The 26,766-nt window shown below is 45.7% G+C and overlaps 1 protein-coding gene across 1 annotated transcript; it reads left to right on the top strand.

Annotated features, from left to right (window-relative positions):
* The first annotated feature begins 2,452 nt into the window (after positions 1-2,452).
* Positions 2,453-23,811, top strand: khdrbs1b (KH domain containing, RNA binding, signal transduction associated 1b). The gene is made up of 9 exons (XM_071369010.1): positions 2,453-2,792; positions 5,316-5,440; positions 6,998-7,114; positions 10,914-11,060; positions 18,960-19,111; positions 19,290-19,509; positions 20,549-20,616; positions 21,895-21,953; positions 22,256-23,811. The coding sequence occupies exons 1-9, from the start codon at positions 2,696-2,698 to the stop codon at positions 22,360-22,362; spliced, it is 1,092 nt and encodes a 363-aa protein (XP_071225111.1). The 5' UTR covers positions 2,453-2,695; the 3' UTR covers positions 22,363-23,811.
* The last annotated feature ends 2,955 nt before the right edge of the window (positions 23,812-26,766 follow it).

Genomic DNA, 26,766 nt, shown 5'->3' with positions numbered 1-26,766 from the left:
TGTTGGAAACATTAACTTGCTTGACCACGCTGTAGGTCATGTAACTGTTTGTTACATGCAATATGCTTTCTGGACTTCACGGACAGATGTTGCTCTCCGGATTTCTGCTGAAACAAAGGTGTGGTTGAATTTATTCTGCCACTTTTTCTTCATATTGTCTCATGGTGTAAGGACAGATGCTGAGAGACGAGAAACAAGTACAGGGAGTGAACATTTAATGGATAATAGACAAGAAACGAACAAGGACAGCGTTCTGGACAGGGGAAAACATAACGACATCAATGCTGACACCGGGATGAGACACAGGAACAGACAGATATATGGAAGGCAATCAAAACGTGATGGAGTCCAGGTGAGTCCAATGAAGCGCTGATGCGCGCAACGAAAGTGACAGGTGTGCGTAATGATGAGCACAGTGCCGGGGAGCAGGCGTGACAGTACTATCCCCCCCCCTCTAGGGGCGCCACCCGGCGTACCAGTCAAAAGTTTGGACACACCAACTCATTCAAGTTATTATTATTATTATTTATTTTTTTACTATTTTCCCCATTGTAGAATAATATTGAAGATGAGGCAAAGGGTGGCAACTTTAAAGAATCTCAAATATATTTTGGATTTGTTTGAGAGAGAGAGGGGGGAGGAGGGGGGGAGAGGAGAGAGAGAGAGAGGGGGGGGAGAGAGAGAGAGAGAGAGAGGGGGGTGAGGAGAGAGAGAGACTCTTCTTCCCACCCACCTCCCTATAGGTAGACCATGAACTATATAGACTATGACTAGGCTACTTGACCATCTCCATTGGTCAGGTGTAGGTTGTACCAGACTCTAAAGCCATAAATAACCATTATCCCACAGACTCTGAAGCCACAAATAACCATTATCCCACAGCCTCTGAAGCCATAAATAACCATTATCCCACAGGCTCTGAAGCCATAAATAACCATTATCCCACAGGCTCTGAAGCCATAAATAACCATTATCCCACAGCCTCTGAAGCCATAAATAACCATTATCCCACAGGCTCTGAAGCCATAAATAACCATTATCCCACAGGCTCTGAAGCCATAAATAACCATTATCCCACAGGCTCTGAAGCCATAAATAACCATTATCCCACAGACTCTGACGCCATAAATAATCATTATCCCACAGCCTCTGAAGCCACAAATAACCATTATCCCACAGGCTCTGAAGCCATAAATAACCATTATCCCACAGCCTCTGAAGCCATAAATAACCATTATCCCACAGGCTCTGAAGCCATAAATAACCATTATCCCACAGGCTCTGACGCCATAAATAACCATTATCCCACAGGCTCTGAAGCCATAAATAACCATTATCCCACAGACTCTGACGCCATAAATAATCATTATCCCACAGGCTCTGAAGCCATAAATAACCATTATCGCACAGGCTCTGAAGCCATAAATAACCATTATCCCACAGGCTCTGAAGCCATAAATAACCATTATCCCACAGGCTCTGAAGCCATAAATAACCATTATCCCACAGGCTCTGAAGCCATAAATAACCATTATCCCACAGGCTCTGAAGCCATAAATAACCATTATCCCACAGGCTCTGAATCCACAAATAACCATTATCCCACAGACTAAAGCCATAAATAACCATTATCCCACAGACTGAATCCACAAATAACCATTATCCCACAGGCTCTGAAGCCATATATAACCATTATCCCACAGGCTCTGAAGCCATAAATAACCATTATCCCACAGACTGAATCCATAAATAACCATTATCCCATAGGCTCTGAAGCCATATATAACCATTATCCCACAGGCTCTGTGCAGAAATTACCTTTAAAAATTGGCCATGTTTAATCTAATAGAGATTCCCAAGTGGCACAGCGGTCTAAGGCACTGCATCTCAGTGCTAGAGGCATCACTACAGACCCTGGTTCGATTCCAGGCTGTATCATAACCGGCCGTGATTGGGAGTCCCATAGGACGGCGCGCAATTGGCCCAGCGTCGTACGTGTTAGGGTTTGGCCGGGGTATGCTGTCATTGTAAATAAGATTTTTTTCTTAATAACTGACTGTCCTAGTTAAATAAAGGTTAAATAAAGGTTAAATAAAATGTTTTAAATAAACAAACACCTTATTGCATACTTTGAAAATATATTAGGCTATGTAAGCTAAATATACAAACAATAAATATATTAAACAAATATCCTAAAGTATCATCTTTTCGAAAGTACTAATGTTACTGTCCCCACTACAACATAAATACATGTCATTTTGTCCTTGAAACATTGAAATGAAGCACTGTAGAAGTCCATTCATTCCTATGGGACTGTGTTTCTGAGGAGTGCCAATATGTCCGTCCAGTGGGTTTAAGGCCTCTCATTGGCCAACACATGGATTTCAGCGATCCATGGTTTATATACATCATTGGCTGCATCGCGCTGAGCTCACTTCCGTGTATTCTTTATTCGACGGGCGCATGCTTCCTTCTCCATTTTCATAAGTCAAGGCGCCGCGACAGGAGCGCTCATCCGCCGTCGTCAGTAGCCGTGCGGTATAGCAGCGAGAGCTCTACATGCGAAGAAGTGGACATTTACACACCTGCGTACATAACTGGACAAATTTTTCCTTCTGTTTATTTAATTTTTCTATCCACTCAAAGCTTGATTTTAATTGCACATTTTTGTATTACGAACTGATATAAACTCAAAATGGAGAATCAAGAAAGCAAGTATCTCCCCGAGCTTCTCGCTGAGAAGGACAGTATGGATGTGTCGTTTACGCACGCTATGAAACTTTTATCTACAGGTAAAATCACATTTTATTGTCAAATGTCCTGCCTCGAGCAAAAGTATTGATATTTTAGCCATTGTGATAAGATGTTTTTACATTTTATTTTTTTAAATCTGGCGTTTTGAAAACGACGCACCGTGGCTAGACGGGACTGCTAACGGGGGTCTGCAAACAGTAGACCCTTTCTTTTCTTCGTCTGTGCTACGACCCGTCACCCCACTGCACTTACAGGGAGACACGGTCTAGACACGGTTTAACAACCCCGTTGAATGAAACCGTGAAATATAGCTTTGTGGATTTCCATGCGCACATGGTAACCTATCCGAAATCTCGCCCTATCGCATGCTCAAAGCTGCAACCGCTCTATTGTCACAGTGGTCTTTCTGTGCGCTCAAACCAGAGGGAGAGAGACAACGATAGGACGTTCTGGCGTCTTTGTGTGGCAGATAACTCCCTTATTGTGTGGTCGTTGCCCACAGCAAACAAACACAAAATACAATTTTTTCTGTCCCCTCGGCAGGTGGTCCAGAAACCCTTTGTATTTCCAATGTGGGTGATTGCACAGAGGGGGAAAACTATTCATAGTTGCATGTAGGTCGCTTTTAAAACGTTTTATAAATCACATATTACCAATTGTGGTTTATTTTGAGTAGCCTACTATTGAAGCAAAAGTTGTGGGTGTGGCGAGACAGGCACGTTTTGGTTTTGACTAGCAAACAACCGCACAAGGGCAGATTTATGGAAGTTTAACCATAAAGAGAAGAGAAAAATAAGCATTTGAAATGTATTTCTGGAATGTATTTTACATTTGCCAAATACATTTAAAAATGCATCAAAACATATGTTAATACTTGACGTACATCTGTAAATGTATTTGGAATACATGCGTTTGGTATGGGAATTATTATTTTATTTTTTATGACGGCGGGGTTCGAGGTCAGTTTGATACTGTGTGACGATAGCACTGTAAGAATTAAGCAGTTTGTCTGCCTAAACACGATTGTTGTAGTTATTCGGTCAGTTTCGAGATGCTACCATTTGTGGGTTTATTTTTGTTTTTTTGTGGGGGGGGGGGCTAGTTTCACGAACACATTTTAAGCCTAGTCCTGGACTAAATAGCACGCTCAGTGGGGATTCTCCAAGGAAATAACGGTTACTCTGTGTCCGGGAAACAGGCCCTTTCAGTGAAGTCAAATGTGTAAAATATTACAGCTGAGCTCTATTTTGAAAGGCTGTAAAAGAAGCACAGCAATGAGTGGTTTAACATTGCTGAAACGTGTGTAGCCTGATATTCCAGCTGGATCTGACACACTTTTACATGGGGAAATGTGTTTTTCCCTCGGTCCTTTCTACCCATGTGTTCCGCATTATAATACAGACCTCCTGGAATGGAAATCTAGTACAGTACCGTAACCTACCACTAGGTGGAGGTGGTTTATAGATTGTTTAGCCGTATGACCTTATCAAGACCCTCTGGTGGCTGTCAGTCAGTACCTTTTTGAGATCACATATTTAGGAATGATGTTTCATTGTTGCTAGAAAAGTGTCTGGGTTTATTGTCTCGTAACATACTGTGTACTCAAAACGTACTGTGTACTCAAAACGTACTGTGTACTCAAAACGTTTCAGGTGGGTTGCCACTAGGTCTCAGTGAGTCACAATGCAAAAAAAAAAAAAAGCTTCTGTATATCTCACCTGGCCTTTGTCCCTCATAGAGCTTTTGTCCAGTACTGCTAATAATTACCATTGTAAAACGTCTTCTCTTTATAGTGCTAGATATGGCTAGCCTGCTAGATATGGCTAGAGTGCCTTTAGGCTACTGTAGTGGGACAATGCAACTTGTCAGTGTGTCACTGGCTGGTCAAAGGAGAGTATAGAACAATACACATGCCTTTGAGTGGTACAGTGCCTGTGTGTCAGTGTGTGGCAGGTCAATGAAGTTTAGATTAGTAGAGAAGACACCGCCGCTAGAGAACCTCTGGCTCCCGGCTGTCAGTGTAGTCCAAATCAAATGTTATTTGTCACATACACATGGTTAGCAGATGTTAATGCGAGTGTAGCGAAATGCTTGTGCTTCTAGTTCCGACAATGCAGTAATAACCAACGAGTAATCTAACCTAACAATTCCACAACTACTACCTTATACACACAAGTGTAAAGGGATAAAGAATATGTACATAAAGATATATTAATGAGTGATGGTACAGAACGACATAGGCAAGATGCAGTAGATGGTATAGAGTACGGTATATACATATGAGATGAGTAATGTAGGGTATGTAAACATAAAGTGGCATAGTTTAAAGTGGCTAGTGATGCATGTATTATATAAAGATGGCAAGATGCAGTAGATGATATAGAGTACAGAATATACATATGAGATGAGTAATGTAGGGTATGTAAACATTTGCACGTGGCATACTGAGGCGCTGTCATGACTTAAGGCTCTTTTCACGTGTATGACTTCTAACGGTAAACTACATTGTTATAACATAGTAAGATTTCGTGTTTTGAATCGGTTGAATTCTCCCTTTGTAGAAATCGAGAGAATCCAGAAAGGTGAACCCAAGAAGGAAGGAGGAGACGCGTACCTGGACCTTTTCACCGTCAAGAATATCAAACTGAAGGAGCGCGTGCTCATACCTGTCAAACAGTATCCGAGGGTAAGCCTTCTACCTCTCTGCTCCTGTCCTTCATTCAGCAGCAGGGCTTGAATTACATGGGTGACTGGGGGGGGTCAAACAGTATCCGAGGGTAAGTCTTCTACCTCTCTACTCCTGTCCTTCATTCAGCAGCAGGGCTTGAATTACATGGGTGACTGGGGGGGGTCAAACAGTATCCGAGGGTAAGCCTTCTACCTCTACTCCTGTCCTTCATTCAGCGGCAGGGCTTGAATTACATGGGTGACTGGGGGGGGTCAAACAGTATCCGAGGTTAAGTCTTCTACCTCTCTACTCCTGTCCTTCATTCAGCAGCAGGGCTTGAATTACATGGGTGACTGGGGGGGTCAAACAGTATCCGAGGGTAAGTCTTCTACCTCTCTACTCCTGTCCTTCATTCAGCAGCAGGGCTTGAATTACATGGGTGACTGGGGGGGGTCAAACAGTATCCGAGGGTAAGCCTTCTACCTCTACTCCTGTCCTTCATTCAGCAGCAGGGCTTGAATTACATGGGTGACTGGGAGTATGCAAGCTCTCAGCCATGCTTTAGGCGACTCCAAATCAAACTTTATTTGTCACATGCGCCGAGTACAAGTGTAGACCTTACCGGGAAATGCTTACTTACAAGCTCTTAACCAACAGCTCTAAGGGCTTGTAATTAAGCGTTTCAGGGAGGCAACACATGTCACCGTAAAATGTTTCTCCCCGAGGGACAATGATCAGCGTTTTTAATAGATTTCCTCCACCCTCATTATTTAAAGTGGTACTAAACCTCTGTATTTACATGGTGATTACATGGCTGGCGGAAACTTTCGTGTAACCACAGCGTGTCCTCAACCCTTCGACCAGTCTGCGGCACAATTGTTTCCGTTATAGTCGCTTCATGTTAGTTCATGTCTAGTTCCTTACACTAGGGAAGGTCTTCCACATGTTGTATTGGATTAGTTGTGTCAACGTTGTTTCCATGTCATATTGGAAAAGGTCATATGAACCACTGCTGAAACACTGCTTTAAGCAACAGGTACAGAACACACAGCATCTTCAACACTCTAGAAGCCTTATTCACAGTGACTCATCCGTGACTCATCCGCTGGGACCCCCAAAAAACCCAGTTGTATCAACGTTATTTCCATGTCATTTCAACAAAAAACATTCAATGTGCCTGGCGTTTAATCAATTTGGAAAACCCATTCGATTTGAAGAAATTCCCTTCAAACTAAGGGAATTTCGTATTGTTTTCACCCAAATTTTAACTCTAAAATCCAATGACGTGAACTGTTTTGATTTCACATTTAATTCACGTTAGTTGACAACCAAATGTGTAAAAAAAAAAAAGTTCAAATACCGAGTGGGAAATCATATTGTTCGGCTATGATTCTTTTGTAGATGTCCTGTAATGTTTAAACGGGTTTCATTTGTTGGCTGACCTGGTCTTGTTTGTCCTGTCTCAAGTAACATACCAACACCTCCAGACTTTTGACGCCGTATGCTTCCCCCGCATGCTGTTACACAAGGAAGCGTGTTCTGTAGTCTGAACCTGTCTTGTTTGTCCTGTTTCAGTTCAACTTTGTGGGGAAGATTCTTGGCCCTCAGGGCAACACAATCAAACGGCTTCAGGAAGAGACTGGGGCCAAGATCTCTGTACTGGGCAAAGGCTCCATGAGGGACAAAGCCAAGGTGAGAGAGAGCTGACATGTATACCTCACACACCTGCTATCCACCTGTATACCTCACACACCTGCTATCCACCTGTATACCTCACACACCTGCTATCCACCTGTTACGCACACACACCTGCTATCCACCTGTTACACACACACACCTGCTATCCACCTGTTACACACACACCTGCTATCCACCTGTATACCTCACACACCTGCTATCCACCTGTTACGCACACACACCTGCTATCCACCTGTTACGCACACACACCTGCTATCCACCTGTTACACACACACCTGCTATCCACCTGTATACCTCACACACCTGCTATCCACCTGTTACGCACACACACCTGCTATCCACCTGTTACACACACACACCTGCTATCCACCTGTTACACACACACCTGCTATCCACCTGTATACCTCACACACCTGCTATCCACCTGTTACGCACACACACCTGCTATCCACCTGTTACGCACACACACCTGCTATCCACCTGTTACACACACACCTGCTATCCACCTGTATACCTCACACACCTGCTATCCACCTGTTACGCACACACACACACACCTGCTATCCACCTGTTACGCACACACACACACATTATCCACCTGTTACACACACACACATTATCCACCTGTTACGCACACACACACACACATTATCCACCTGTTACGCACACACACACACATTATCCACCTGTTACGCACACACACACATTATCCACCTGTTACGCACACACACACATTATCCACCTGTTACGCACACACACACATTATCCACCTGTTACGCACACACACACATTATCCACCTGTTACGCACACACACACATTATCCACCTGTTACGCACACACACACATTATCCACCTGTTACGCACACACACACATTATCCACCTGTTACGCACACACACACATTATCCACCTGTTACGCACACACACACATTATCCACCTGTTACGCACACACACACATTATCCACCTGTTACGCACACACACACATTATCCACCTGTTACGCACACACACACACACACACACATTATCCACCTGTTACGCACACACACACACATTATACACCTGTTACGCACACACACATTATACACTTGTTACGCACACACACACATTATACACCTGTTACGCAGGTTACGCAGGGAATCTGGCCACAGCTGTCCTACGGCGGAGGGAGAGAGGGAGGGAAATCTGGCCACAGCTGTCCTACGGCAGAGGGAGAGAGGGAGGGAAATCTGGCCACAGCTGTCCTACGGCAGAGGGAGAGAGGGAGGGAAATCTGGCCACAGCTGTCCTACGGCAGAGGGAGAGAGGGAGGGGAATTTGGCCACAGCTGTCCTACGGCAGAGGGAGAGAGGGAGGGGAATCTGGCCACAGCTGTCCTACGGCAGAGGGAGAGAGGGAGGGGAATCTGGCCACAGCTGTCCTACGGCAGAGGGAGAGAGGGAGGGAAATCTGGCCACAGCTGTCCTACGGCAGAGGGAGAGAGGGAGGGGAATCTGGCCACAGCTGTCCTACGGCAGAGGGAGAGAGGGAGGGAAATCTGGCCACAGCTGTCCTACGGCAGAGGGAGAGAGGGAGGGGAATCTGGCCACAGCTGTCCTACAGCAGAGGGAGGGAAATCTGGCCACAGCTGTCCTACAGCAGAGGGAGAGAGGGAGGGGAATCTGGCCACAGCTGTCCTACAGCAGAGGGAGAGAGGGAGGGAAATCTGGCCACAGCTGTCCTACAGCAGAGGGAGAGAGGGAGGGGAATCTGGCCACAGCTGTCCTACAGCAGAGGGAGGGAAATCTGGCCACAGCTGTCCTACAGCAGAGGGAGTGAGGGAGGGAGGGGAATCTGGCCACAGCTGTCCTGCAGCAGAGAGAGAGAGGGAGGGGAATTTGGCTACAGCTGTCCTACAGCAGAGGGAGAGAGGGAGGGGAATCTGGCCACAGCTGTCCTACAGCAGAGGGAGAGAGGGAGGGAAATCTGGCCACAGCTGTCCTACAGCAGAGGGAGAGAGGGAGGGGAATCTGGCCACAGCTGTCCTACAGCAGAGGGAGAGAGGGAGGGAGGGGAATCTGGCCACAGCTGTCCTACAGCAGAGAGAGAGAGGGAGGGGAATTTGGCTACAGCTGTCCTACAGCAGAGGGAGAGAGGGAGGGAAATCTGGCCACAGCTGTCCTACAGCAGAGGGAGAGAGGGAGGGAAATCTGGCCACAGCTGTCCTACAGCAGAGGGAGAGAGGGAGGGGAATCTGGCCACAGCTGTCCTACAGCAGAGGGAGGGGAATCTGGCCACAGCTGTCCTACGGCAGAGGGAGAGAGGGAGGGAAATCTGGCCACAGCTGTCCTACAGCAGAGGGAGAGAGGGAGGGAAATCTGGCCACAGCTGTCCTACAGCAGAGGGAGAGAGGGAGGGGAATCTGGCCACAGCTGTCCTACGGCAGAGGGAGAGAGGGAGGGAAATCTGGCCACAGCTGTCCTACAGCAGAGGGAGAGAGGGAGGGGAATCTGGCCACAGCTGTCCTACGGCAGAGGGAGGGAAATCTGGCCACAGCTGTCCTACAGCAGAGGGAGAGAGGGAGGGGAATCTGGCCACAGCTGTCCTACAGCAGAGGGAGGGAAATCTGGCCACAGCTGTCCTACAGCAGAGGGAGAGAGGGAGGGGAATCTGGCCACAGCTGTCCTACGGCAGAGGGAGAGAGGGAGGGGAATCTGGCCACAGCTGTCCTACAGCAGAGGGAGAGAGGGAGGGGAATCTGGCCACAGCTGTCCTACAGCAGAGGGAGAGAGGGAGGGGAATCTGGCCACAGCTGTCCTACGGCAGAGGGAGGGGAATCTGGCTACAGCTGTCCTACAGCAGAGGGAGAGAGGGAGGGGAATCTGGCCACAGCTGTCCTACGGCAGAGGGAGAGAGGGAGGGGAATCTGGCCAGAGCTGTCCTACGGCAGAGGGAGAGAGAGAGGGGAATCTGGCCACAGCTGTCCTACGGCAGAGGGAGAGAGGGAGGGAGGGGAATCTGGCCACAGCTGTCCTACAGCGGAGGGAGAGAGGGAGGGGAATCTGGCTACAGCTGTCCTACAGCAGAGGGAGAGAGGGAGGGGAATCTGGCCACAGCTGTCCTACGGCAGAGGGAGAGAGGGAGGGGAATCTGGCCAGAGCTGTCCTACGGCAGAGGGAGAGAGAGAGGGGAATCTGGCCACAGCTGTCCTACGGCAGAGGGAGAGAGGGAGGGAGGGGAATCTGGCCACAGCTGTCCTACAGCGGAGGGAGAGAGGGAGGGGAATCTGGCCACAGCTGTCCTACGGCAGAGGGAGAGAGGGAGGGAGGGGAATCTGGCCACAGCTGTCCTACAGCGGAGGGAGAGAGAGAGGGAGGGGAATCTGGCCACAGCTGTCCTACGGCAGAGGGAGGGGAATCTGGCCACAGCTGTCCTACAGCAGAGGGAGAGAGGGAGGGGAATCTGGCCACAGCTGTCCTACGGCAGAGAGAGAGAGGGAGGGGAATCTGGCCACAGCTGTCCTACGGCAGAGGGAGAGAGAGAGGGGAATCTGGCCACAGCTGTCCTACAGCAGAGAGAGAGAGGGAGGGAATCTGGCCACAGCTGTATGAAGGGATGGTTAGTTGCACCTGCCTAGCCCTGAAAGTGAGGTTAGATTTATCTCACCTGGTTAACACCTTTTTGGGGGTTTTGAACTGTCCATGGTCACCTGATAAAGGCCATGTTGTCTAAAAGACTGTGTGATAGGTTACATAGACCCAGACCGCGGTGGCTTCCTCAATAAGCTCTCCAACTGTCCTGTGTTGTGTTTCAGGAGGAGGGTCTGAGGAAAGGGGCTGAGGCCAAGTACGCACACCTGTCCATGGAGCTGCATGTCTTCATCGAGGTGTTTGCCCCCGTGCCCGAGGCTTACCTACGCATGGCACACGCCATGGAGGAAGTCAAGAAGTTCCTGTTTCCTGTGAGTGGATTAGACTCTTAGATGTGGCGGTTCTGTGTTGTCACCTTTCGTTTCCTTGTCCGACCCTGCAGTACACTCTTACAAATAAAGCTGCAAGTTGAAACCAAATAAGGTTGGAATAGGAAACCATTTTTTAGGCTCTCCGAAGAACCATAAATGGGATGGTTCTTTTGAAGAACCATAAAATAAATGTTTCTGCCATCCGGAATTGAATAGCCCTGCTGTAGTGTTTTAGTCTTATTTGCATATTTCCCAGTGTGCCTTTGGAGTGAATTTTAAAGGTACCAGCTGTGACTGGGTTTGCTAGTGGCACGTGTTTGTAGCATTCATTCATTTTCAGTCCTGGTGCTTCACCAAGTGAAATCCTAAGTGAATATGTTATCATTAAACTGACATTTCTTTAAGACGTTACAGTACATCTCATGAGGCCCTCCTTTTGAGGTTGTAGTTTTACCCTAATACAGTGGCATAAAACTGATAGTTTACAGGCCACATCAAACTACAAGTCCCATAATGCTGGCTTTCAGTGCTCTGTGATTCCTATTGGAATCCGGCCAGACTGGGGATATTAAACATTTAGACTTTTCATTCACCCGCGTTCAGAATGACTGCCAGGATTAAGAAGACTAATGTATGAAACGACCTAAACCAAATCATCTGGAAAAATAATTTCAGAATGATTTAGAAAAATTTGTATTTATATTTGAGTAGCATAAGATGACTCTAGCAATCAATTTCCATGCAACAAACAATAAAACATATCTACCTGCAATAGATAATGCTGGGAAATATAATAATGATGGGTGTTTTTTGTTTGACCAGTGGTTACTGGGGCTGTTTTACACCACTGAGTGTTAATGTAAACTCTTAACAGGGTTAATGTAACTGAATCCACACTAGAAAAGTTACACAGAAAAATCAACAATATTTTATACTGACCATTGTGCTATGAAAGGGACACATCTGTATACTTCTGTAGAACTGTAGATTCCATTTCAAGAATGTATTATGGATCCACATTAGTTCCTGCCAAGGCAGCAGCTACTCTTCCTGGGGTTTATTATGGATCCACATTAGTTCCTGCCAAGGCAGCAGCTACTCTTCCTGGGGTTTATTATGGATCCCCATTAGTTCCTGCCAAGGCAGCAGCTACTCTTCCTGGGGTTTATTATGGATCCCCATTAGTTCCTGCCAAGGCAGCAGCTACTCTTCCTGGGGTTTATTATGGATCCCCATTAGTTCCTGCCAAGGCAGCAGCTACTCTTCCTGGGGTTTATTATGGATCCCCATTAGTTCCTGCCAAGGCATCATCTACTCTTCCTGGGGTTTATTATGGATCCACATTAGTTCCTGCCAAGGCATCATCTACTCTTCCTGGGGTTTATTATGGATCCCCATTAGTTCCTGCCAAGGCATCATCTACTCTTCCTGGGGTTTATTATGGATCCCCATTAGTTCCTGCCAAGGCATCATCTACTCTTCCTGGGGTTTATTATGGATCCACATTAGTTCCTGCCAAGGCAGCAGCTACTCTTCCTGGGGTTTATAATGGAATCACATTAGGTGCTGCCAAGGCATCATCTACTCTTCCTGGGGTTTATTATGGATCCCCATTAGTTCCTGCCAAGGCATCATCTACTCTTCCTGGGGTTTATTATGGATCCACATTAGTTCCTGCCAAGGCTTCATCTACTCTTCCTGGGGTTTATTATGGATCCCCATTAGTTCCTGCCAAGGCAGCAGCTACTCTTCCTGGGGTTTATTATGGATCCCCATTAGTTCCTGTCAAGGCAGTGGCTACTCTTCCTGGGGTTTATTATGGATCCCCATTAGGTCCTGCCAAGACAGCAGCTACTCTTCCTGGGGTTTATTATGGGTCCCCATTAGTTCCTGCCAAGGCATCATCTACTCTTCCTGGGGTTTATTATGGATCCACATTAGGTGCTGCCAAGGCAGCAGCTACTCTTCCTGGGGTTTATTATGGATCCCCATTAGTTCCTGCCAAGGCAGCAGCTACTCTTCCTGGGGTTTATTATGGATCCCCATTAGGTCCTGCCAAGACAGCAGCTACTCTTCCTGGGGTTTATTATGGATCCACATTAGGTCCTGCCAAGACAGCAGCTACTCTTCCTGGGGTTTATTATGGATCCCCATTAGTTCCTGCCAAGGCATCATCTACTCTTCCTGGGGTTTATTATGGATCCCCATTAGTTCCTGCCAAGGCAGCAGCTACTCTTCCTGGGGTTTATTATGGATCCCCATTAGTTCCTGCCAAGGCAGCAGCTACTCTTCCTGGGGTTTATTATGGATCCCCATTAGTTCCTGCCAAGGCAGCAGCTACTCTTCCTGGGGTTTATTATGGATCCCCATTAGTTCCTGCCAAGGCAGCAGCTACTCTTCCTGGGGTTTATTATGGATCCCCATTAGTTCCTGCCAAGGCATCATCTACTCTTCCTGGGGTTTATTATGGATCCACATTAGTTCCTGCCAAGGCATCATCTACTCTTCCTGGGGTTTATTATGGATCCCCATTAGTTCCTGCCAAGGCATCATCTACTCTTCCTGGGGTTTATTATGGATCCCCATTAGTTCCTGCCAAGGCATCATCTACTCTTCCTGGGGTTTATTATGGATCCACATTAGTTCCTGCCAAGGCAGCAGCTACTCTTCCTGGGGTTTATAATGGAATCACATTAGGTGCTGCCAAGGCATCATCTACTCTTCCTGGGGTTTATTATGGATCCCCATTAGTTCCTGTCAAGGCATCATCTACTCTTCCTGGGGTTTATTATGGATCCACATTAGTTCCTGCCAAGGCTTCATCTACTCTTCCTGGGGTTTATTATGGATCCCCATTAGTTCCTGCCAAGGCAGCAGCTACTCTTCCTGGGGTTTATTATGGATCCCCATTAGTTCCTGTCAAGGCAGTGGCTACTCTTCCTGGGGTTTATTATGGATCCCCATTAGGTCCTGCCAAGACAGCAGCTACTCTTCCTGGGGTTTATTATGGGTCCCCATTAGTTCCTGCCAAGGCATCATCTACTCTTCCTGGGGTTTATTATGGATCCACATTAGGTGCTGCCAAGGCAGCAGCTACTCTTCCTGGGGTTTATTATGGATCCCCATTAGTTCCTGCCAAGGCAGCAGCTACTCTTCCTGGGGTTTATTATGGATCCCCATTAGGTCCTGCCAAGACAGCAGCTACTCTTCCTGGGGTTTATTATGGATCCACATTAGGTCCTGCCAAGACAGCAGCTACTCTTCCTGGGGTTTATTATGGATCCCCATTAGTTCCTGCCAAGGCATCATCTACTCTTCCTGGGGTTTATTATGGATCCCCATTAGTTCCTGCCAAGGCAGCAGCTACTCTTCCTGGGGTTTATTATGGATCCCCATTAGTTCCTGCCAAGGCAGCAGCTACTCTTCCTGGGGTTTATTATGGATCCCCATTAGTTCCTGCCAAGGCAGCAGCTACTCTTCCTGGGGTTTATTATGGATCCCCATTAGTTCCTGCCAAGGCAGCAGCTACTCTTCCTGGGGTTTATTATGGATCCCCATTAGTTCCTGCCAAGGCAGCAGCTACTCTTCCTGGGGTTTATTATGGATCCCCATTAGTTCCTGCCAAGGCAGCAGCTACTCTTCCTGGGGTTTATTATGGATCCCCATTAGTTCCTGCCAAGGCATCATCTACTCTTCCTGGGGTTTATTATGGATCCACATTAGTTCCTGCCAAGGCATCATCTACTCTTCCTGGGGTTTATTATGGATCCCCATTAGTTCCTGCCAAGGCAGCAGCTACTCTTCCTGGGGTTTATTATGGATCCCCATTAGTTCCTGTCAAGGCAGTGGCTACTCTTCCTGGGGTTTATTATGGATCCCCATTAGTTCCTGCCAAGGCAGCAGCTACTCTTCCTGGGGTTTATTATGGATCCCCATTAGTTCCTGCCAAGGCAGCAGCTACTCTTCCTGGGGTTTATTATGGATCCCCATTAGTTCCTGCCAAGGCAGCAGCTACTCTTCCTGGGGTCCGGTAATATTAAGGCAATTAAAAAATATATATATATGTTTTTTAACATTACATTCATAACAGATTTCCCAACACACTAAGTATAAATGAGGACCCACTGTATACAGTATTTCCATAGACTGTTGTGGTGGGTTACCTACAGTACTATATAATCGGCAGGACTTGTTTGGTTATTGCTAGTCTAGCTATGAAGAAACTTAATTTCCCTGGAAAGACTATGCATGAATCATGAAGGTTAGACGGGTTTGTTTGGTTCGTATGTGTCAATGTAAATCAGTGATTTAGTTATTGTGATCAGAAGTTATTGTGTATTACAGCTATTTTCCCTCTGAAAATAATTCTAGGTTAGCGAGCTTCATTTGTCTGGGTTGATTTTTCCTAAACTGGGGAATGTGTTTTGATATGGCTGTTACTCTGCAAAGGCAGTCTGTTCTTCTCCTTGGCCCCCCCCAAATAATCTTTCCATGTTAGTTGGCATAGGTAGGAACGGTTTAATGTTTAGCGGCATATTAGCGGTCTATCTTGTTAAACGAAGGCGACGCCGTGTTGCACTTGCTGATGGATTAATGATGGAATCAGACAAAAGGTTGTTTTCAGCGAGTTGTCACTCTAGAGATGAATAGAGCGCAGCCTGCCTGCATATTATAGTATCACACCTACGTCCCAAATGGCTCCCTATATAGTGCACTACTTTTGACCAGAGCCCTATGGAACCCTATTCCCTATATAGTGCACTACTTTAGACCAGAACCCTATGGACCCTATTCCCTATATAGTGCACTATTTTTGACCAGAGCCCTATGGAACCCTATTCCCTATATAGTGCACTACTTTTGACCCGAGCTCTATGGGGAATAGGGTGCCATTTGGGACAGAACACTGAATATTTCCTTTTGGCTGTCGGGATCACCAGAGGAGAGTCAGGTTCTCAAATAGAACCCTATTAAATAGTGCACTGTGCACTGTTCCCCTGCATGGGAACAGATTTATGAAAAGCATTGATCGGGGTCAGGGTTTAACATCCAGGCTGTATCACATCCGGCTGTGATTGAGAGTCCCATAGGGTGGCGTACAATTGGCCCAGTGTTGTCCGGGTTTGTCCCCAGTAGGCCATCAGTGTAAAATAAGAATTTGTTCTTAACTGACTTGCCTAGTTTACTTAAAGAAAAAATAAAATAAAAAAATGTACCCCCAAAAAGGACTGGAGAAAGACTGTTTGATGCTGGTTGTCAATGGTTGTCTACTGCAGGAGTCTGTCATTATGTATCGGTCGGGTCCAACCTCTCCACTAAACTGAGGAAGATTTACCATTAGGGTACATGCACTAGGTATTTTACCTGCTTGCATACGTAGAGACGAGGGAGACACGCGCACACACCCACACAAGGGTTTAAGGGCTTTTTGAGACCGGCTCTCATTGCCTTGCTTTTATAGTCATTAGTGGCTTAGTGGCTCAGGATACTGAACACAGGGCCGTGGGGTGAGACAGGGATGCAGCTTGAGCCCCACCCTCTTCTATCTATCGATATATATTAGAACCAAAATATAAGTGCAACATGTAAAGTGTTGGTCCCATGTTTCATGAGCTGAAATAAAAGATCCCAGAAATGTTCCCTACACACACAAATTATTATAGTATTTCTCTCATTTTCTGCACGCATTTGTTTACATCCCTGTTAGTGAGCATTTTATCCTTTGTCAAGATAATCCGTCCACCTGACAGGTGTGGCATATCAAGGTGTATCTAGAAGTTGATTTTAACAACATGATCATTACACGGGTGCACCTTGTCATGCAACACAATGTCACAGATGTCTCAAGTTTTCAGGGAGTTGGCATGGTAACTGTTGCCAGCTCTGGTCACTGATGTACAGTTGAAGTCGGAAATGTACATACACTTAGGTTGGAGTCATTTAAAACTCGTTTTTCAACCACTCCACAAATTTCTTGTTAAACTATAGTTTTGGCAAGTCGGTTAGGATATCTACTTTGTGCATGACAAGTAATTTTTACAACAATTGTTTAGACAGATAATTTCACATATAATACACTAAGTTGACTGTGCCTTTCAACAGCTTGGAAAATTCTAGAAAATTATGTCATGGCTTTAGAAGCTTCTGATAGGCTAATTGACATCATTTGAGTCAATTGGAGGTAAACCTGTTGATGTATTTCAAGGCCTACCTTCAAACTCGGTGCCTCTTTGCTTGACATCATGGGAAAATCAAAAGAAATCAGACAAGACCTCAGAAAAAAAATTGTAGACCTCCACAAGTCTGGTTCATCCTTGGGAACAATTTCCAAACGCCTGAAGGTTCCACGTTCATCTGTACAAACAATAGTACGCAAGTATAAACACCATGGGACCACGCAGCCGTCATACCGCTCAGGAAGGAGACGCGTTCTGTCTCCTAGAGATGAATGTACGTTGGTGCAAAAAGTGCAAATCAATCCCAGAACAACAGCAAAGGACCTTGTGAAGATGCTAGAGGAAACAGGTACAAAAGTATCTATTTCCACAGTAAAACGAGTCCTATATCGACAACCTGAAAGGCCGCTCAGCAAGGAAGAAGCCACTGCTCCAAAACCGCTATAAAAAGCCAGACTATGGTTTGCAACTGCACATGGGGACAAAGATCGTACTTTTTGGAATAGTGTCCTCTGATTCGATGAAACAAAAATAAAACTGTTTGGCCATAATGACCATCGTTATGTTTGGACGAAAAACGGAGAGGCTTGCAAGCCGAAGGACACCATCCCAACCATGAAGCACGGGGGTGGCAGCATCATGTTGTGGGGGTGCTTTGCTGCAGGAGGGGCTGGTGCACTTCACAAAATAGATGGCATCATGAGGCAGGACAATTATGTGGATATATTCAAGCAACATCTCAAGTCATCAGTCAGGAAGTTAAAGCTTGGTCGCAAATGGATCTTTCAAATGGACAATGACCCCAAGCATACTTCCAATGATGTGGCAAAATGGCTTAAGGACAGCTAAGTCAAGGTATTGGAGTGGCCATCACAAAGCCCTGACCTCAATCCTATAGAAAACTTGTGGGCAGAACTGAAAAAGCGTGTGCGAGCAAGGAGGCCTACAAACCTGACTCAGTTACACCAGCTCTGTCAGGAGGAATGGGCAAAAATTCACCCAACTTATTGTGAGAAGCTTGTGGAAGGCTACCCGAAACGTTTGACCCAAGTTAAACAATTGAAAGGCAATGCTTCCAAATACTAATTGACTGTGATGAAAGAAATAAAAGCTGAAATAAATCATTCTCTACTATTATTCTGACATTTCACATTCTTACAATAAAGTGGTTATCCTTACTGACCTAAGACAGGGAATTTTTACTAGGATTAAATGTCAGGAATTGTGAAACTAAGTTTTTAAATGTATTTGCTGAGGTGTATGTTAATTTCTGTACCATAAGCCAAACATAATTTTAGAGAAGTTGGCGGTACATCCAACCGGCCTCGCAACCGCAGACCACGTGTAACCACGCCAGCCCAGGACCTCCACATCCTGCTTCTTCGCCTGTGCGATCGTCTGGGTTCAGCATCCAAGACGGCTGATGAAACTGATGCGTATTTCTATCTGTAATAAAGACCTTTTGTGGGGAAGCACTCATTCTGATTGGGTGGGCCTATGCCCTCCCAGGCCCACCCATGGCTGTGCCCCTACCCAGTTATGTGAAATCCATAGATTAGGGCCTAATGCAGTTATTTCCTTATGAACTAACTCAGTAAAATTTGACCGTGTTGCATTTTAGATTTGTTCAGTATAATTACCTTTTCCCTCCTTCCCTATCCTCCCATCTTTACTACCAACCCTCATCCATTTTGTCTGTCCTCTCTGTCTCTCTTTCTCTCAGGACATGATGGATGACATCTGTCAGGAACAGTTCATGGAGATGGGTTATCTGAACGGGGGCCAAGAGCACGGGCCAGGGGCCCCACGAGGCAGAGGAGGACCACCGGGCCCTAGGGGCCGAGGAGGGCCTCCGGGACAACCAGGGGCACCCAGGTAAACAGACTCAGGATGAAATGAATCAAGGTGGCTGATGTGAAGTTATTGTCTGGTCTATCTACAGTATGTTTGTTCAAATAACACTTCACCCTCTGTCTCATTCCTCTTTTCTGTCTGCATTATCTTCTCTACTCTCTCGTTTGCTCGCTCTGTCTCTCTTCCGCCGTCTTTCCAGGGGTAGGGGTATGCCCCAACGTGGAGGTACACCCAGGGGAGGTCCCGCCAGAGGCGGTGTAGCGAGGGGGGCACCAGCAGGAAGAGGAGGACCTCCAGCAACCCCTGCCAGAGGGGCAACAGCGCCCCGAGCCAGACTCGCTGCCCCTGGTGGGCCTCTGAGAATGCCCCTTCCACCCCCCCACCAACACGCACCAGCACCGGAACAATATGAGGAATATGTAAGTCGAAATAACTTTATTATTCCATGACGTTTTAGGATCTTAAACATCTCTAATATATGTTTAATATTATCCAGCTAATTCGAGTTTTTATGTTATAATGATCAAGTTACATTGTAACAATGCCCATGCTTGAATTCAGAGAACACGTAGGGTTAAACCGTCATCGTGTAACGCTTTGAAGCCTGTAATTAACTATTTAAAAGTCCAATCTGGTTATTTATTTAGCCTTTAATTTATCCCGGTTCGTTCTCTATTTCACCAGGGGAGATCAGATCTAGGTCAAGACAGCAGTAGTAGCTGGAGCCGACTAGTAATGTGTTATTGTAGAGAGCAACAGCGTTGCTAGGTCTACCTTTTCATAAGACATTTGTACAATGGCAATTATAATGACGTTTTTAAGAACTACCCCTGTTTATAATTGTATTCACCTTTTATTTTATGGGTTAAGGGTTGGTAACGGTGGCTCGTGGTAACGGCGGCTCGTGGTCCCTCCTGGGTTAAGGGTTGGTAACGGCGGCTCGTTGTCCCTCCTGGGTTAAGGGTTGGTAACGGCGGCTCGTGGTCCCTCCTGGGTTAAGGGTTGGTAACGGCGGCTCGTTGTCCCTCCTGGGTTAAGGGTTGGTAACGGCGGCTCGTGGTAACGGCTGCTCGTTGTCCCTCCTGGGTTAAGGGTTGGTAACGGCGGCTCGTGGTAACGGCTGCTCGTGGTCCCTCCTGGGTTAAGGGTTGGTAACGGCTGCTCGTTGTCCCTCCTGGGTTAAGGGTTGGTAACGGCGGCTCGTGGTCCCTCCTGGGTTAAGGGTTGGTAACGGCTGCTCGTGGTACACAGCATTGCAGCTCCTTAGTTAATGAAAGTTCTTCCTTTTTTTGCCAACTTATTTACCGTCTAGATCTCAAACATCAACTGGTGAATGAAATTCACTTCACAGGCCGAGGAGGACCTCTAACATGTTTATTTTGTTCTCTCTCTCTGCTCCTCCTTCTGACCCCCACCCTATTCTCCTCTCTCTCTCTCACTCTCTCCCCTTCTCACTAGGCCTATGATGAGAGCTACACTGAGCCAGCGTACGAGGCATACGACTGTTACTACAGTCAGCCACAGGCGTGAGTCACCCATCTCTCCATCTATTGGCAACAAACTACACACACACACACACACCACGCATTGGCTGTCACATCCTTGCTCTTCACGGTTACACATACCCTACTTACTAACTGGATTATCGAGTTATGGAGAATGTTGGGACTGAAATAGTTCTGAATTCATAAGGATAAACTTTCCCTGTGGTAGGATTGTTTTGAGTCTGTGTGTGTTTTAAGTTGGTTAGTTCAGCTAACCTTCGCTATGTTTGAAATCGGATGACATCAGTTATTAAAGATATTATTTGATATTTTTTTTTTATTCGTTTTATTCTATCTTATCTATTAAGTGAGAGCATATTTTATTAATGTAATGTATATTGAACATGACTGCTGGTTAGCTTGGTTTGCTGGCTGGGTAGGTTTTTCTGGTTAGCTTGGTTTGCTGGCATGCAGCAATTTCAACAATTTTACTGAGTTACAGTCCATATAAGGAAATCAGTCAACTTACATTCATTAGGCCCTAATCTATGGATGGGTTGACCTGGGAGGGCATAGGCCCATCCACTTGTGAGCCAGGCCCACCCACGTTTTTCCCCACAAAAGGGCTTTATTACAGACAGAAATACTCCTTAGTTTCATCAGCTGTCCGGGTGGCTGGTCTCAGACGATCCCGCAGGTGAAGAAGCCAGATGTGGAGGTCCTGGCCTGGCGTGGTTACACGTAGTCTGCGGTTGTAAGGCCAGTTGGATGTACTGCCAAATTCTATAAATTATAAATTCTATACGATGTTGGAGGCGGGCTTATGGTAGAGAAATGAACATTCAATTATATGGCAACAGCTCTGCTGGACATTCCTGCAGTCAGCGTGCCAATTGCACGCTCCCTCAAAACATGAACGATCTGTGGCATTGTGGTGTGTGACAAGTGCACATTTTAGTGGCCTTTTATTGTCCCAAGGACAAGGTGCACCTGTGTAATGATCATGCTATTTATCCAGCTTCTTGATATGCCACACCTGTCAGGTGGATGGATTATCTTGGCAAAGGAGAAATGCTCACTAAAATGGATATGAACAAATTTGTGCACAACATTTGAGAGAAATAAGCTTTTTGTGAGGTTGGAACATTTCGTTTCAGCTCATGAATCATAGGACCAACACTACAAGTTGCGTTCATATTTTTGTTCAGTATATATTTGTCATTTATTTAATCCAGAGCGATTTACATTTTCATACTTATTTTCGTACTTTGTTAGCTTGTTCTAATTTGAAATGTTCTTTCTCCTCTGTTCTTCTCTTAGAGAGCCAGAGTACTATGACTACGGACACGGAGAAACACAGGAAGCATATGAACCCTACGGTAAGACATCAATACTCCACTCTCAAGCCAAACCTCTCGTCCTCACCCTGCATGGACTGGGATATCCTTAATTCTGTCTTGATTATTGGTTCTGTAATTGGTAAATTTACATGAATAATGCTGATGGCAACATGTCTTCAATACGTCCTCGTTGAAATGCTTGGGAAACAGAATTCCCGAGTTTCAAACGGGAAATTTAGTGTTTTGTTGGAGTTTTCTACTTGTCATCCGAGCTCATTTTGTAATGACATTTTATGTTTGTCTGTTCTGTCCGTCTCTGTCGTGTGTGTTCATCCCTCTAGCCCAGGACAACTGGAATGGGACCCAGAGAGCGGCACCGGGGGGAAAGGCCCTCCCTGCCAGAGCGGCTAAGGGCCCTTACCGAGAACACCCCTATAGACAATACTGAACTCACCATGCCAACGCCTAGCGACCAACGCTACCACTGTTAACGCGTTGCCCCGACAACCAACCACCAACCTGTCTACCACGGCAGCTCTTGCTCTAAGCAACCCTCGACAAAAGTAATTGTCCATTTTTTTGTTTTTGGAATTTTTTACTAAACTGGACTTTTATGAACTGAAAATCAGGATCATAACTGATCGAACCTGGTTTGATATTTAATTCAGACCTTAAAGTGTTTTTTTGGGGGGGAGAGCTTTGAAGTTTCAGTTGATTTCTGTTTTTCTCTCTGACCCTGTCTCCCTCTTGGCTTTTCTTTGTACTGTTGACCGTTATTTTATTTTTAATGTTTGGATTTAAACTCACATCTAGTGGAGTCTGACTACTTATCCACTTGTTGTCGTCTTTAAAGGGACATTTCAAAAATCGTTCTGCTTCATATTCATTATTTCCAGTTCAACATCAACATATGTGAACATGGTGCGTTTCTACGTTTTGTAGTTTAAAAAAACTACAACTGTTTCCGATGACGACACCGGTGTGATTGGAAGCAATTATCTTCTTATAAACGCATCGTTTTCACAAGTATTGATGTTGGTTTTGGTGATGGTGAATATAAAGTAGAACCATTCATTATTTTGTTTAAAACTATACTTTGAGGGACAGTTGCAGATTCCTATTTAGGCTACATTTCAAAAATCTTTTTAATTTTTTTTTTTTTTTTTTTTTAAATATAGTAATGTAAAATAAACTTCAAACACTGTTTCAATTATGTAATATAGACCAAACAAAAACGGCAAGTCGAAAGGAAACAGTAAAAACAAACAAATGTTAATGGAATTTGATTTAGTATTCCCATTTGTTTTAAATAGTCTTTAATTAAAAGTTGTCAATGTAGACTTAGGCAGCAGCGATTTTTTTTTTTTTTTAAATATAATGACATTTTCTCATTGTACATTTAGAGTTTTGAAATATAGCCCTGATATCCCCTGTTGAGATGGACTGTCCTCACATACTTCATTGTTTAAAAAAAAATTAAAGTTGGTTCAACAGTAAGTTCATTTTTATTATGTCTCTATAGCCGATGTCTTTTTTTATAAGTAGAATATGGCCTTAGATTGGCCTCATGTCATGATAAATGACATCACGTGTCGGTACAGGATCTTATTGGTTGAATCTGATTCTATAAACTGCATGTAAAAACGATGCAATGAAGGATTGAGACAAAAATCTCTACATGAAGGGATCCTGCAGCTTTTCAATCTGATCTCTTGTACATACTTTAAATCGTCCAAAGTGCACATCCACTATTCTGCCACTGGTATATGTACCCTCCACATTAAAATGCATTATGCTCTATGTGTAAGGCTTGACCTAAATAGGTAACTACTAAATCTGTTCCAAAAGATGTTTTTCAGCAATTTGTCAATAAAGACTAGTTTGTTTTTCTATGAAACTTCCGTAACTTGGTTTATTTATTTTCCTGTTCTAGTCAAATTTGAAATGTCATTTTTAAATAGCATTTAACAGCCTGATAGTTAGAGGTGTTTTTCTTGTTATTTCTCTTCAAAAACACATTTAAAATTTTTAAATGAATTGTATTGTAGTCTGAGGACGTTAAACGTATACTAAATGATGTCTTGATTGATTTTTTTTTTTGATTTTTTTAAACAGCACGACTTATTCTTTCTCTCTTTCTATACTTTTAAAAAGGAACCAGAGGTAAAACCTGTTAAATAACCTGGATAGCTTCCTAATGTGTTTTAAAGCTCTAAAGCATTGAGTGCCTGGGTATGTATAAAGACTTTTTCAATCTATCTTACCTGTGGTCGTAGAACAACTTTAATGAGAAATGCATTGCTAGACTCTTGTTCGTAAAATTTAACTGAACTCCCAACCATTTTAAGTCTTAGGTTTCAGGGTTTGACCTCGACGTTCGTGTCATGTGTAGTGGCCGACGCGGTGGCTACTGTAGTAGAGAGTAATGGCAGTGCAAAGGAGACGATGGTTTTAACCGTAATCACTCCACTATAAAGGTAACCCTAAATGAGTAAGTTGATAGTGTGTTTACACAGTGAATTAAACTGCTGGTAAATACGTGCAATTTAGTAAAAGAAGAATTCTAGTCATGCAAAATATTTTTAAAAAGACCAAAAATACGGGGGGGAAAATTTAACTTTAAATATTATTGCAGTTGTAAGATTTTAATTTACTAAAATAACTTTGCTGTGTACTTTACAAAATATCCTATAATAGTTTTATTCGTTTTTATTAATGCTAAAATGAAAATCTGCAAAGCCGAAACTCTTAATATCTTCTGAACCACTTGAGCTCATGCTACTTTTTCTTTGGCAACGTGTTTGTAAACGTTGCATATATTACTGTAGTGGTGAACATGTTATGACTTCTAGAAAGTTCTGGACAAAAAGCTTGAGTTGCATGACTACAACTACTCTCTAGACTGCATGATTTTATTATTATTATTTTTTCAAATCTGAACTATCCACTAGTGTTTTTTCATTGGTTATTGATTTAATATCTCTTCCATCAGGTCCAGCTATTAGTCAGTGAAGAACCAATCAGAGGTCGGCTTACTGGAGAGATGAAACCATGCATACCTCAGGTAGGAATTTGTATTTTTTTTGCTTAAGGGGGATTTGCAACCATGTTTGCCAAGGCCGATATTCATAAACCATCTCAGAGTAGCATAGCTGATCTAAGATCAGTTGTACCTTTTAAAAAAATATATATATATATAAATGTGATTTTATACGGACAGGAAGGACCTGATCCTAGATCGGCGCTCCTACTCTTAGACACTTTATGAATACAGGCCCAGATTTATAGCCATACTGGGAATCAACATTCCAGGAGTGTGTGGCTAATAAACCAATAGTCAAGTTACTACTTATGTAGAACCATACACACTGGCCAGAACCATATAGACTGGCTGTCAGTCTTCTATAAGGCTCTTGTGGGGGTTAGGTTCTAAGTTGTCACAGCCAGGTTAGCATGTTACAATTTACACTTTTGGTACATTTCGTAACAAGCCACCCTTTAGAGCCAAGGATCACGCTTCAATCAGTGATCCTTGGCCTCCGGAGCCCCGGAGGGTTGTGACAGGACGGTAACCGTGGAGCCCCGGAGGGTCGTGACAGGACGGTAACCGTGGAGCCCCGGAGGGTCGTGACAGGACGGTAACCGTGGAGCCCCGGAGGGTCGTGACAGGACGGTAACCGTGGAGCCCCGGAGGGTCGTGACAGGACGTAACCGTGGAGCCCCGGAGGGTTGTGACAGGACGGTAACCGTGGAGCCCCGGAGGGTCGTGACAGGACGGTAACCGTGGAGCCCCGGAGGGTCGTGACAGGACGGTAACGTGGAGCCCCGGAGGGTCGTGACAGGACGTAACCGTGGAGCCCCGGAGGGTCGTGACAGGACGGTAACCGTGGAGCCCCGGGGGTGGGTCGTGACAGGACGGTAACCGTGGAGCCCCGGGGGTGGTCGTGACAGGACGGTAACCGTGGAGCCCCGGAGGGTCGTGACAGGACGGTAACCGTGGAGCCCCGGGGGTGGGTCGTGACAGGACGGTAACCGTGGAGCCCCCGGGGGTGGGTCGTGACAGGACGGTAACCGTGGAGCCCCCGGGGGTGGGTCGTGACAGGACGGTAACCGTGGAGCCCCGGGGGTGGGTCGTGACAGGACGGTAACCGTGGAGCCCCGGAGGGTCGTGACAGGACGGTAACCGTGGAGCCCCGGGGGTGGGTCGTGACAGGACGGTAACCGTGGAGCCCCGGGGGGTGGGTCGTGACAGGACGGTAACCGTGGAGACCCCGGGGGTGGGTCGTGACAGGACGGTAACCGTGGAGCCCACGGGGGTCGGTCGTGACAGGACGGTAACCGTGGAGCCCACGGGGGTGGGTCGTGACAGGACGGTAACCGTGGAGCCCCGGGGGGTGGGTCGTGACAGGACGGTAACCGTGGAGACCCCGGGGGTGGGTCGTGACAGGACGGTAACCGTGGAGCCCCCGGGGGTGGGTCGTGACAGGACGGTAACCGTGGAGCCCCCGGGGGAGGGTCGTGACAGGACGGTAACCGTGGAGCCCCGGGGGGTGGGTCGTGACAGGACGGTAACCGTGGAGCCCCCGGTCGGTTGTGAAATAGAACCTACAGGAAGTGAAGGGCTACTAGGTGATGATAACATCAGAACTATGTTGAGAAGCTAGTTTTGGGGGGTGGAGATTTTACATGAGCTCTACTTCAGTCCTTCCTAGTACAGATAGATGGCTGTTAGGGGAGGAGTGACCAACCATCCTCCTGGTGAGATACAGGATTTCCTTCCAGCCCTGATCCAATGCTCATTTATACTGTCAATAAAGATCCTGGTCAGCTAGTAGTCTAAAACTTGAGTGGA

This window comes from Salvelinus alpinus, chromosome 26, assembly GCF_045679555.1.
Source record: "Salvelinus alpinus chromosome 26, SLU_Salpinus.1, whole genome shotgun sequence".
Lineage (NCBI taxonomy): Eukaryota > Metazoa > Chordata > Actinopteri > Salmoniformes > Salmonidae > Salvelinus > Salvelinus alpinus.
Note: the sequence above shows the minus strand (reverse complement) of the source record. Positions and strands in the feature narration are given on the sequence as shown.